The sequence below is a fragment of the Onychostoma macrolepis genome, chromosome 17, assembly GCF_012432095.1.
Source record: "Onychostoma macrolepis isolate SWU-2019 chromosome 17, ASM1243209v1, whole genome shotgun sequence".
NCBI lineage: Eukaryota > Metazoa > Chordata > Actinopteri > Cypriniformes > Cyprinidae > Onychostoma > Onychostoma macrolepis.
In genome coordinates, this window is record NC_081171.1 from 13,237,653 (window position 1) to 13,249,767 (window position 12,115).

The 12,115-nt window shown below is 37.4% G+C and overlaps 1 protein-coding gene across 6 annotated transcripts in view; it reads left to right on the forward strand.

Annotated features, from left to right (window-relative positions):
* ehbp1 (EH domain binding protein 1) overlaps positions 1-12,115 on the forward strand; it is a 142,556-nt gene that overhangs the window by 105,510 nt on the left and 24,931 nt on the right. For 4 of the 6 annotated variants that reach the window (XM_058750157.1, XM_058750160.1, XM_058750159.1 and 1 more), the window contains 4 exons: positions 3,109-3,260; positions 7,667-7,805; positions 8,167-8,267; positions 10,655-10,781. In XM_058750157.1, the coding sequence (XP_058606140.1) occupies positions 3,109-3,260; positions 7,667-7,805; positions 8,167-8,267; positions 10,655-10,781 (519 nt within the window). The remainder of the gene's footprint in view (positions 1-3,108; positions 3,261-7,666; positions 7,806-8,166; positions 8,268-10,654; positions 10,782-12,115) is intronic. The other 2 variants (XM_058750158.1, XM_058750162.1) reach the window with 1 other exon arrangement.

Genomic DNA, 12,115 nt, shown 5'->3' on the forward strand with positions numbered 1-12,115 from the left:
CCATGCCAACTCATCTCTGCATTGGTTTGCTTATAAAGTTTTGAGAATATATGGACCAAAAATCTCAAAATCTGCTTATGAAGTGCTCAGCAATATTGGTATTGCAATTTTACAGTTGAACTATCATTTTACAGTGAAATAATGGAATTGCAATGAAATTACAGTAGTAATATTTCTTTTAGTTTGATTCTAATAAATAAAAATTATTGTTGTTGTTTTCGTATTAATATATAATCACAAAAGTGTTTTTTTAATCAGAAAAATTAAATTTTTTTGACCAAAATTGTACAGCCCTATAATTTTGTATTTCTTTCTCGTCACATTAGTTCCTATTTTAAACACCTTTTAGAATTAGTTTATCTTTTAATTCATTAAAACATTAAGAAAAAAGCGAGGTTTCTTAAGTGAGGTTTGTGCCTGTTAATAACATTTCTGTCTGTGAGATTTTATTTTTATTTATTTATTTTTTGATGTTTTTAATGTGTTGTGCCTTAGTTTAATTAAAAAGTATTTGAACATATTCTCAAGACAAACACAATTATATCTGCCAAAGAGATGTGAAGTTGTTAATAATTAGTTTTTTGTCTTTCTAAGGAAGTCTTATGAGATATCTGGAGGAAACCTGAATTATTCTTTCTCTTTTGTTTACTTGTGTGTAGTATCTACGTTGTTTGTTTCTTTGTTTGGTTTCTGTTTTTGTCTGTTATTGTGAAAAGTAGGTCTATGTATTATTACACACAAAATCCTTTTCTCTAACATAATGAAATGAGTTTTTTTTAGCACATTTCAGCTTTTCTCCATGGCACATTTGGTCCTTTTTTAGTGATTAACCGTTTTATTGATTCTCAGGCAAATTTCAGAATTGATGGTAACTCTGTACAGAATCAACATTTTGCCCCATTGACAAACCCATCCCAAACTAGTCCCTGACTAAGGCTTTAAAGGTCACAGATTGGCTATAATTAAATACAATTAAAACATCCTTCAGTATATAGTGATGAGAAAACTAACTAACTAAAATGAAATAAAATGTATTCTTATAACACATCACATTTACATTGTCACAATCAGCATATTTCTCACATATTTCCAAACAGGTTAAGTACTTGGACCATTTTTTTTTATAGTTTAGGTTTAGCTTGTCCGTCTGCTTATAAGACATTTTTTTTGAATGCAGCCATTTAGTTAGTTATACTACCCATTCCTGAAAGGGTAACCCATCCTCTGATTTCCAGCTCCTGAGAATTATTTGTCTGTCAATCAGTAAACTGGTTTGCACACAGGATTTTATGTGTACAGTTGGACTTTTTAAGTTTTGTTATTGTTTCTACCAACAAAGATGGACTGCCGGGGGAAAAAACCCAACCGATCCAAACACAAAAGATCATATAGAAACCCATCATGGTGAATACTTTAATTAGTTTTAGGATGTGGTTCTTGTGTTTGGGAAAACTGTTGGTCAATGCACACACACCTGCACCTTTATCCAGGTTGTGCTGAGGCCTGATAAATGACTCCTGTGGTGTTTTTTAGGGAGAGAGAGGGATGCTGGGTGACGAGACCAGGACCCACATGAAAAGCTTCCTCACCTCACTTTCATCTCTAGCCCAGATGAGAGAAAGAGTGAGAGAGAGAGGGCAAGGCTAAACCTGCTAGTGAAAGGTTATTAGAGAAGACAGACTGGAGTGTATATAAAGGCGGACATAAAAAAAGACACCTACACATTTGAAAGACAGGTTTGCATATGAATAGTAAATTAGAAGTCATTGTTCATTTAAAGAGAAAAACGTGTTATGACTTTCATGGAACCACAAACACAGTTCCCTCTAAGCATGTTTGGCTGCTCATCTGACATTGTTCCCTCACTGATGGAAAAAAGAACTGTCAGAAGTCAGACCTAAAAACAGATGGGGAAGAGCTAGAGCTTCTTGAATAAGAGCTAAATTGATGGATAGAGTTTAAAGTGGAGTCTGTCCAAGTGTCCATTGATTGATTGATTTTTTTTTTTTTTTTTCTTTTTTTTTTTTTTTTCTTTCCCCCCTCAGTATGCAGCTGAAGCTGTAAGAAATCTTGTGTGGAAATATACAGCACTGATTAATAACCAAGAGTATTAATTCACAAACAGTACAGTACTAACTTCATTGTAGCTCACTTCATTGTCTTGTTTTGTGGTCTCAACAAAGCAAGTTCTAGTGTTTTTCCTCTTTCTTTTTTAAAGAGAACAACTGAAAAGTAATAATAATTATGTCTTTTAAACATTACTAATGTTACTATTTATTACTGTTTTACTTTTATTTAAAATAGTAATAAATTATAATAATTATATTGATTATTATATATAATGTAAAATTAGTTCATCATAATGTTTTACATAATCTTTAAATAAATAATGTATTATGAATGTGTCAGAATTGTCATGTATTATGAATGTAAAATTATTTGTCATTTATTATTATATTAATATGTGTGGTTTATAAACAATACATTTAAGTAATCTGAAAAATATTTACAAAATAATGTACAATAATTAAATATTCATAAAATAATAAAAACATTTATTATGGATAAATGTATGTATGATATACACTACCTTTCAGAAGTTTGGGTTCAGTAAGATTTTATTTTATTTTTAAGTTTAGAACTTTTTCTACTGCAAGGACATTGATGAAATGAGACAGTAAAGAAGTTTAAAACATTACAATCTGTAATATTTATTTTATCAAATAAATACAGGCTTGGTAAGCATAGGATACTTTTTAACAGAAGTGTATAATAGACGTTATATATTTCTCTCAAGTGCAGCCAATAGAAGTGGTATATGCTCAGCAAACTAAAATTTAAGGGAGCATTGGGATCTACAGACTCAGTAGAGGTCTTTTAATTCACACGAGGTATATGTGAGTGTCAAGGGAGACATTCAGGTGTGTCAGGCTCTCAGCATCTTGTTATCTCTCCTGTGTGTGTGTGTGTATGCGAGTGTGTATGAGGTTGAGAGGGCCGGTTTGCTTAAGGGCAAACATTGTCATGTCCTCTGCTTATCTGTGTGTTGGAGACGAGTGGCCTACTGCATATGACTCTTCCTCTCTTCCTTTCTCTCGTTCTCTTTAGGTGTGATGAACAGCAGGCATGTGGACCTGAAGCTCAAGAAGCTCACAGAGATTCGGCCACAGGGTGGCAGCTCTCCTTCCTCTTCATCATCTTCCTCATCCCTGACGGCATCCAGTACTTCACCCCTCAGCCCTGAATCGGGCAGCATGCAGGTAGCCACATTTACAAACACCGACTCTAACCATTTCTAATTGTGTTATTACTGCTCATACTTAGAGATTCATCATGAGTAACACATTCCGCACTGTTTCAGCTATAGATGTAAGTGTTACTTCAAATTGTGTGGCTTGTAGCTTAAAAGACCTACATTTTAAAACAGAATAAGCAAAAACTCCCATAGTTCTACATTGAAGTAGTGACCCAAGCCATATTAAGAAACCAGAATATCATAGAGACATATGACTTGTAAACAACCACCCAGAATACTTTAGTAAAGCTCTAGCAACAACATGACTCTCACAAAATCACAATAAAATGCAAAAATATACCCATCTAAACATTCCAAAAGGAGATTTGGAAGTTTTATTTGTTTTTGCTGCTGTTAAGTTATGGTCGTTTAACAATATGAAATTATTTGTTTGGATCTATCATTCCCTTGGGTGAGGTAAAAGGCCAAGAGAGGTTGATTTTAATTAATTTTTTTCTTTTATTCACTCTTTCTTATTATTCGTGTGAGGAACATCATGTGTTTATATGAATTAAGCCAGAACATATGAACGAGTCAGAACGACATTATAGTCATTACCTCATGTCACATCTGACCTTTTCTGACAGAGAAGAGAGCTTTGGAAGTATCGACAGCAGCGTGTGGCTCACGACGCTGACATGCATTAGATTGATTTGCCGTGTTTATTAAATACCAGCGTTGTGTGTGTAAGAACATGCATACCTGTGTACCACTGACTGCTTGGTGCTTATATGTACGTGTGTGTGATGACCTCCTATCTGGCTGTTGTATTCAGAGCCCCCAGGTGGTGACTGCAGGGCATGTTCAGAGATGCTGGTGACTACCTTCCTGCACCTGTTCGCCCCTTTCTCCCTCTCTCTCTTTCTCTCTGCTGACAGAGGGGATTTCCTGTGAGCAGATGTTAGCAGGGTCTTTGATGCACAATAACTGCAGTGATGTGTTTGTTTGGGTTGACAGGCCTCATTCAGTGCACTGCAGCAGGTGTGAAATGATTGGCTGAGATTTCCCAAGGACTAGCCACAAATGGGTTAGATTCCAGAGACTGGTTTACAGACCTGATGAAGGTGATGCAAAATTGTTTGGGTCAGAGAAGAATATCTACCCGGTCATATTATTGGTAATAATTAACTAATAATAGCATAATTGATATAATTAGTAATTAATTACAATTTTTGAGAGAGGAAAAAATAGTTTTTATTGAAAACTGCTATGACAAACATAAATTTTCTGCATTTTCTTTCACACACACTTCTTTTGGAAAGTTTGGGGTGGATACAAGTCTTTGAAAAGTCTCTTACTCTCACTAAGGCTGCATTTATATGATTACAAATACAGTAAAAACAGTAGTGTTATTATATATTATTACAATTTTTTAAAAACTTTTCTTTTAATGTATTTTCAAATATAATTTATTCCTATGGTGGCAAAGCTGAATTTTCAGCCTCAGTGTCACATGATGAAGAAATCATTCTAATTTGCTGATTTGGAGCTTAAGAAACTTGCATGTCTTATTGTCAATGTTAAAAAAAAAAAAACCATGCTGCTTTAATATTTTTGTTTTAGGGTTTTTTTCTCAGGAGTTTTTGATGAATAGAAAGTTCAAAAGAACAGCGTTTAATCGAAATATAATTTTTTTTTTGTAATATTATAAATGTGTTTAACTTTTGATCAGTTTAATTCACCCTTGCTGAAAAAGTATTAATTTCTTCTTTTTTTTTTCTTCTTCTTTTTTTTTAATCTAACTGACCCCAAACTTTTGAATGGTAAAGTATGACAGTTATTTAAAAAAAAAAAAAAAAAAAATCACTATTGTCAAGAGCTGGCAATTATAATTTAAGTAACAGTACAACTGCAATCCTAGTTATTATAAGTGAGTTGATTATTTAATCAAAATGTATAGTACGCCTTCATTATGAAATGGCTTTTAGTGACGAGGGTCGTGTTGTCTGTATAAGCAGTCCAGCACCTGCTGCAGACCTGCAGGCCTGCACAACAGGCCAAAGCCCAGGGGAGGATCAGCAGGGTTACGAGCCACAGTGGTTAGTGGGGTTTTGAAGAAAGAGCAGCTCTTGCTCTCTTTTCTTTTCCCACCTTCACCCTCATCTCCATTGCAACTTGTATGCATGAACAAGTTTGAGTATCAAACATCTTGTCATTCTTGTCTTGCCTTTCTATGACAAACATATTAGGATCACATTCTCTCTCTCTCTCTCTCTCTCTCTCTCTCTCTCAAGGCCTGATGTTGTGGTAACGTCTTTTTACTCTTACAAAATCTGAATCAATTCTCCCATCCCACAACTCCTTGAGGCTGTAGTAGAACGGTGCGGGACAGAAGGCCCCACCACCACCCCAGCACACACATTGCAGTCCCCCAGTGCTCCCGGTTGTGTCTCATTAGCAATTGTCTCTATGCACTGTGAGCCTGCTGCCATGGTGGCACACGATAACCGCCTGCAATGAGCAGCAGACCGCAACATTAGTCACGCATCCCAGAAACACACACACACCTCTGCCAAAATAATACCCAGCACCACAATAATGATCGGGATGATAACAGATTAAAAAGCGCCGATCGCGATGTGGGGATAGCCCTGATATCTGCCCCAGCCAGGGGTACCAAGGGGCCGTGGGGGCAGGTGTTTGAAGGGAGAGGTTGTTAGCGAGGGTTGGAGGCCTCGGGTCCTCCGGGAAACGAGGATTCTAGCGGGGCTTTGGGTTTGAATCCTGTTTGTTTTCTTTGGACTTTAACATGAGAGGAATCAGACGGGGTTAAAGGGCTTTGTTGAGCTGTCTCTAGAGATCCAGGCTGTTGAATGTGTCGTTTTAACACGTAACACGCTCACGCCTTTGGTTTTTTTGTCATAACTGCAGTGCTTTCCACTTATAATGGCGGATTTAAGGTGAAATGACATTTTTTTTCACCTTCAGATTGCCAACATATGTTTAAATGGGTTGTGACGTATTGCTCATTTCCCCCCACTCTGTCCTGTCTGTGAACTAATGTTTTTTTGTTTTTGTTTTTTTATAAAAAAATGTATACGTACAATGATTTGAATAGACCTATTCTAAGTATGCTTTTTCATTTCTGACTTCAAATTTATTTTGGTTTGTGTGTGTGTGTGGGAGGGGGGTTAAAAGTTGTAAAATGTGTTGTGACTAATAGTAATGTTTATGAATTAATTATTCATGATAGTTTCAAAAAATATATTTAAAAACTTTCAGAGCACTTTGCTATTAAGTCTCGTTTGTTAATATTAATGCATTAACTAACAAACTAAAACATTAACAACAAGCAATATATTTTTACAGCATTTATTATCCCATACTACCAAACCTGTCCCTAACCTTACCTGTATCCTACCTCAGTAGCAGCAAAAGTGTTTTGCAATACAATATGAACACAATAAGTACTTATTTTTTGACGTAAGTACATAGTAGTTAAGGGACTTCCTTTGATATGTCATTGACCCACGTACAGGTATGCGTCTCATCCAGCCTGTAGGAATATCTGAAAGTTAAGTTACAATCTGTCAAGATGGCTGAAGGGAAGCTACAAATTAGGGCTTTTGACAGCTGATATTGTTCGTTTAAACATGTCGGGTCGGTTGGATAAACAGCTATAACTGTTAATATTCATACATAGAGATGCTGAACATCTCTGAGATCAGGCTAAATTTGTTGTTCTCTAGGGACATGCTAATTGCAGCTTTGTTTTCAAAGTTATAATTTAAGAATAAACAGGCCAGAGGCGGTGTGTGTGTCTGTTTGTACACGCTTGTCTTTATTAGCTGTGCGGTTTCCGTACACACACCACTGAGCTAGCGTCTGCACTAACAATGTTTCTCCCTCTCAGTCTCAAGCAGTGGAACGTGTTCGCTAATTGCGAACTTTATTAGACGTTTCCTATTATTATTGACGTTGCAAATGTTATTCTGAACGCTGCCGTTTCGCTTTCCAGTCTGCTTGGCTTATTGGGCCCAGCACATAATAACACATTTCAATATTGAGGTGATTGGAAGCCGCAGTGAGAAGCTGCTAACACGTGTTCGCTTCCAAGACAATAGTGCTTTTAATTTGCATAATCTGAATACATTTTCTGGCTCAGGTTTTGTTGAAAGTAGACTTAATTGCCTTATTTCCTTTGTGCTTGTGAGTTAATGTGGGACTCGGAGATGTACCAAATGCTGCAGAACCTTTCGTCGGCCGTCCTTCAGGCGCGGCGCTCCATCGTTAAACATTTCTTGGCCATGTGTGTCTAATTTGTTCTTTTCTTTAATGTCGACCGGCATCAGAAGCAACTTTTATTCAAATGACTCTGCTCTACTTTTAAGTTAACTGCTCTTTACCCCCTCTTTTTAAATGTTTTTATAGAATAATGTTGATGAATTGCACGCGGAGCGTCTTCGCAGGGCAACGGAACGTCTGCGCAGTCCCGTTGTCTTCCACAAGGAGTCTGCAGTCAGGAAAACACAGCTCAAATCATTCAGCCAATACGTAGAGACCAGGCCAGGTGAGGTCCTTTACTTTTGTTGTCACTGACTGCATAAAGTTTATGGAGGATTTTACATTGTTGAACAGTTCAGTAATCATTAAATGAATGTATTTAATGCATAAGCCTGTAGCAGTCAATTTTTTTTTTCTAGTTAATTAGGCTTAATGTGAAGACTATCTTGAAGTCTTCACTGAAGTGTCTCAAGAATGCTAACAGTTTAATAACAGCTGTATAAGGTGTTTCTATACACTTTGAGATTTCTTTAATGAAGATGTCAGATCTGTCTGAATGGTTTAAAAGTTCATCTGATAAAAAAAAATTGTGCCCAGGTGAGAATGAACTCGATCAACATTTAATATCTCTCTTTCTCTCGTTTCAGAGGTTAAAAGGCAGAGATCAGTGCCGGAAGATCTAAAGCGGGCAGCTGAGGAGAGAGGAGCTTTGACAGAGACAGAAGGACGAAAACCAACAGAAGATGAAGTACTTAAATGGATATTTAAATTCTCAGTCAGAGCTGTTCGTTCGTACTGATGTTGTCTGTGACACCAGGTCATAGTTGGACGTCAAACCTGCACACAGTCACTCACATCTTTCTGAGGGCCAGAGAGGTTTTTTTTTAACACTTATGTCAATCTGTTCTTCCCTAAAGCTGAAGAGACCAGCCAAATTAGACTGCTGTTCCCTGATAATTGTAAGATTAGGAAAAAGGAAATGGACATAGTAGATATACCTTGCACTACTCCTGTGTGTCCTTTCCTCCGAACCCTTTTAATTTGTCCTAAATGTTTACATTTTTAAATAGTTGAAATGTAATTTATTCATTTGAAATGTTTCATTAATTTAAATTATTTGAAATATAATTTAAAATATTTTATATATTTTTATGTTGTATACATAAAAATAAAATATTATTATTTGTTTTATATATATTATATTATATTAATAGTTTAGAATGATATAATTATCTTTTCTTGTCCCATCTTCGTTCAGTCTCTCCATGTAGGCTGATCTAATGAAATTTTAATTATTGTGGCACCACATATAGGGCCAGAGCATAGAGAAACATACCCTGGGAAGAGTGAGATAGATAGAGACACAGAAAGAGAGAGAGGGAAGGTCAGTAGAGACCAGCTTTGCCCCTCTCTGTGTAGGGGTTAATGGGTGTTGAACTTGCCCATTACCCAGCTCAAGCTGAATTACCCAGCGAATGATGTTTGCATTAATATAATATATATGGAAATTTCAACACTTAATTATGGCAGAGAGGCGAGAGTAGAGGGGAGGGGGCTGATCATGTGTAAAATTGATTTGTGGGAGAAGTATTTGATAGAGCAGCGAGGAAGAGGAAGGTGGAGTTTGATGGACAGCAGGAGGACTCAGGCAGAAAAAGTGCTGTCTTGGATGGAAAAAAACTTTCTTCCCCATTTCCCTCGTTCCTATTATGAAATAAGGTGCATCAGCACTAAAAATATATATATTTTTGCAGCAATCTTTAGGATGTGAATTTAAATTAGCACTCTTTTTCCCCTCCCCCTCTATCTCGGAATAGTAGGAAGGATGGAAGGAGGAGAGGACAGAGGAAGGCGATAAACGAGTGGAATAAAGAGGGGGTGGGAGTGCTTGTCACTATCACACACTCAGAATTAAGCGTGCAGTTTAATTACTCTATTTCTCCCTAATCACTGTCTCATCCTTCACTCCAGTGTTTCCCACGAGCCAGAGGGTGCTGCTGCCACCAGGGCTAGTGTGTGAGAAAGGGAGCATGTTTCCAAATGTGTACACGAGTGAATCTGAGCACACGCATGAGCTGCGTAGATCTCTTAGATCCCTGCTGATAGGCCCTTAGGCACTGACCCACCTCTCCCGTATATTTCAATTTTGTCTCTCTGTGTGTCAGTCTCCAGACTGCTGTAATACTGGATTCTCTCAGGTCATTTAGCGTGTTTATATTGGTGTGTAAGTGCACCCTCCTGCCTGAGGCTTTACGTATGAAGTCAAACCTTAGCATTTAAATCTACAGTCCGTAACTGTGGAAAAGAATTACGAATGCCAGGAATTATAAAAGACAGTAAATAAATATTTCAATTTATTTTAACTTTTATTTACGTGTGTAATATATGATCAATTTATGAACGCAGTCAAACCTCAGCATTTAAAGCTACAGTTATTATATACAGAAACAGATATTATTACAGCAGGAACTAAGGCAATAAATAAATTAAAATAAATAAATAAATCTTCAAACAGTTTCAGAAAAATTATCATACAGTAGATAATATGTTAATGTAATAAATTCATGCACGTAGTCATACCTCGGCATTAAAGCTACAGTCCGTAACTGCAGAAACGGATATTATTATGCCAGGAATTAAGGCAATAAATAACTAAATAAATAAAGCTTTAAACATAGTCAGAAAAAATTATACTACAGTAGCTCTGAGTATTTATTATTTTATTTTATTTACATATACACCATTTTTAACACAATGCTTTTATGTTAATATACCTTATTTATTTATTATTTATTTATTACTAATTATTCTTTTTAATTTTTTTAACTTTTTCAATCTTTTTTTATTTAATTTTTTAATTTAGACCCCCCCCCCCCCATCTTACTAATTAGCCTAATTTAGGAATGTTTTTGTAATTTTTATCACTTTTAAAAATTGACAGCAGTACATGATTTCCAAAGAAATCAGAAAAAAAACAAAAAAACATTTCATTTGTTTAATTAATTAAAGCAATATTCACCAGTCATCATTATGACCACTGTTCCCCTGGTATTAAAAAGCTATATAAACCCAGGATGTGATGCTTCATTTCTAACCTCTCATCACTCCCCCTTCCTCTCGTTTGTTCTTGCCCAGCAGAAAGCGTTCAAAGACACCAGTCAGTACGTGGTGGGAGAACTGGCGGCGCTGGAGAGCGAGCAGAGGCAGATCGACACGCGGGCCTCGCGTGTGGAGAAGCGTCTGCGCTATCTCATGGACACAGGTACGCCGCCCAATTACACTGTAAACAGTTTTGGCAAATTGAGCGTTCACAAACTCTTATGGAGTTTGGGAAGTGTGAATCTTTGAAGCCGGGATGTTGGGGCGGCAGCGGGGATATGAAAAGGGGCGGTGAGGATGCAGGGAGGCTCTCTGGGCCGCCGTGATAAGAGAGCCTTCATGGGAGCTGATAACTAGTGCTGATAGCGTCCGCCAGCCAGCCACTATTGAACAGTACCGTGCAGCCATGCGCAACAGAACCCCATATCTGGCCTTCAATGATATGCTGTAGAAGAGAGAGAGAGAGAGAGAGAGAGAAGGAGGGAGAGAGGGGGATACGGCAGAGGGGTAAAGGGTGAAGAGGGGAGGAAGAGAAACGGGGAGGGCTGCTGTTTGGGGGCTGGACCGAAAAGGAAATGTTGAAATAATGAAAGACACATATTAATAGATACATGCACTTGCTCTCCTCCTCCCTCTCTCTCTCTCTCTCTCCCTCTATCGCTCTCTCTTCTCCTCGCATATACAAATATGAAAGGATGTGGGGCGATCTTTCAGGTGTGTATAGCAGGGAAAAAGGGCTGCGGAGCCTTTGTTAAAACATGGAGCTCCGTTCTGAGACTCCAGCACCTCAATAACTAAAATTTAAGAAAAGCTTCCTTCCATCCAGATGCTGATACGAAACAATCATTTCTCACAAGGGCAGTGTTGGGAAGTGGGGGTTGAAAAAAGGAGGGGAAAGTAGACGGTTGAATTTTTATGCTTCTCCATCACATTGAGGATGATATCATGACTATCACAGTTTTGTGTTTGCCCAACCTTCCATCCATCCCTCCCTCGCTCGCTCTCTTCACACTCACCTGGACCCTGTTGAAGTCAAAGCCGCTGTGTCCGTTTGAAGGGTTTTTTTTCTCGCTCTGAATGATAAATGGCTTGAATGCCCTAGCAGGTGGAGAACCAAACCAGACATTTCGGCAAGATTTACACCACACACAGAAATAAGAGGCGCAGTTACACACCAGACCCCATGTACGAGTCTCACCTTAATGTGCTTACCTGTCTGAGCTAGTGCATGCATTTCAGCACTGCAAACAGGTGCATTCATGCCGCTGTCAGGTTCACAGACAACATAGTCTGCCAGAAACAGCCTCTATAGCTAAATATACACAAAACAAATGTCATATGTTATGCTCAGAATACACATATTGAATATAATCATGCTAAGCTGTGTTGCACTGTATTAGTGCAAGTATTATAAATAAGTATTGTATATTGTCATAAGTTTTTTTAACTACATATTTCTCAGTTTTGATAGCATGTAATTAATTTTTTATGTCACTA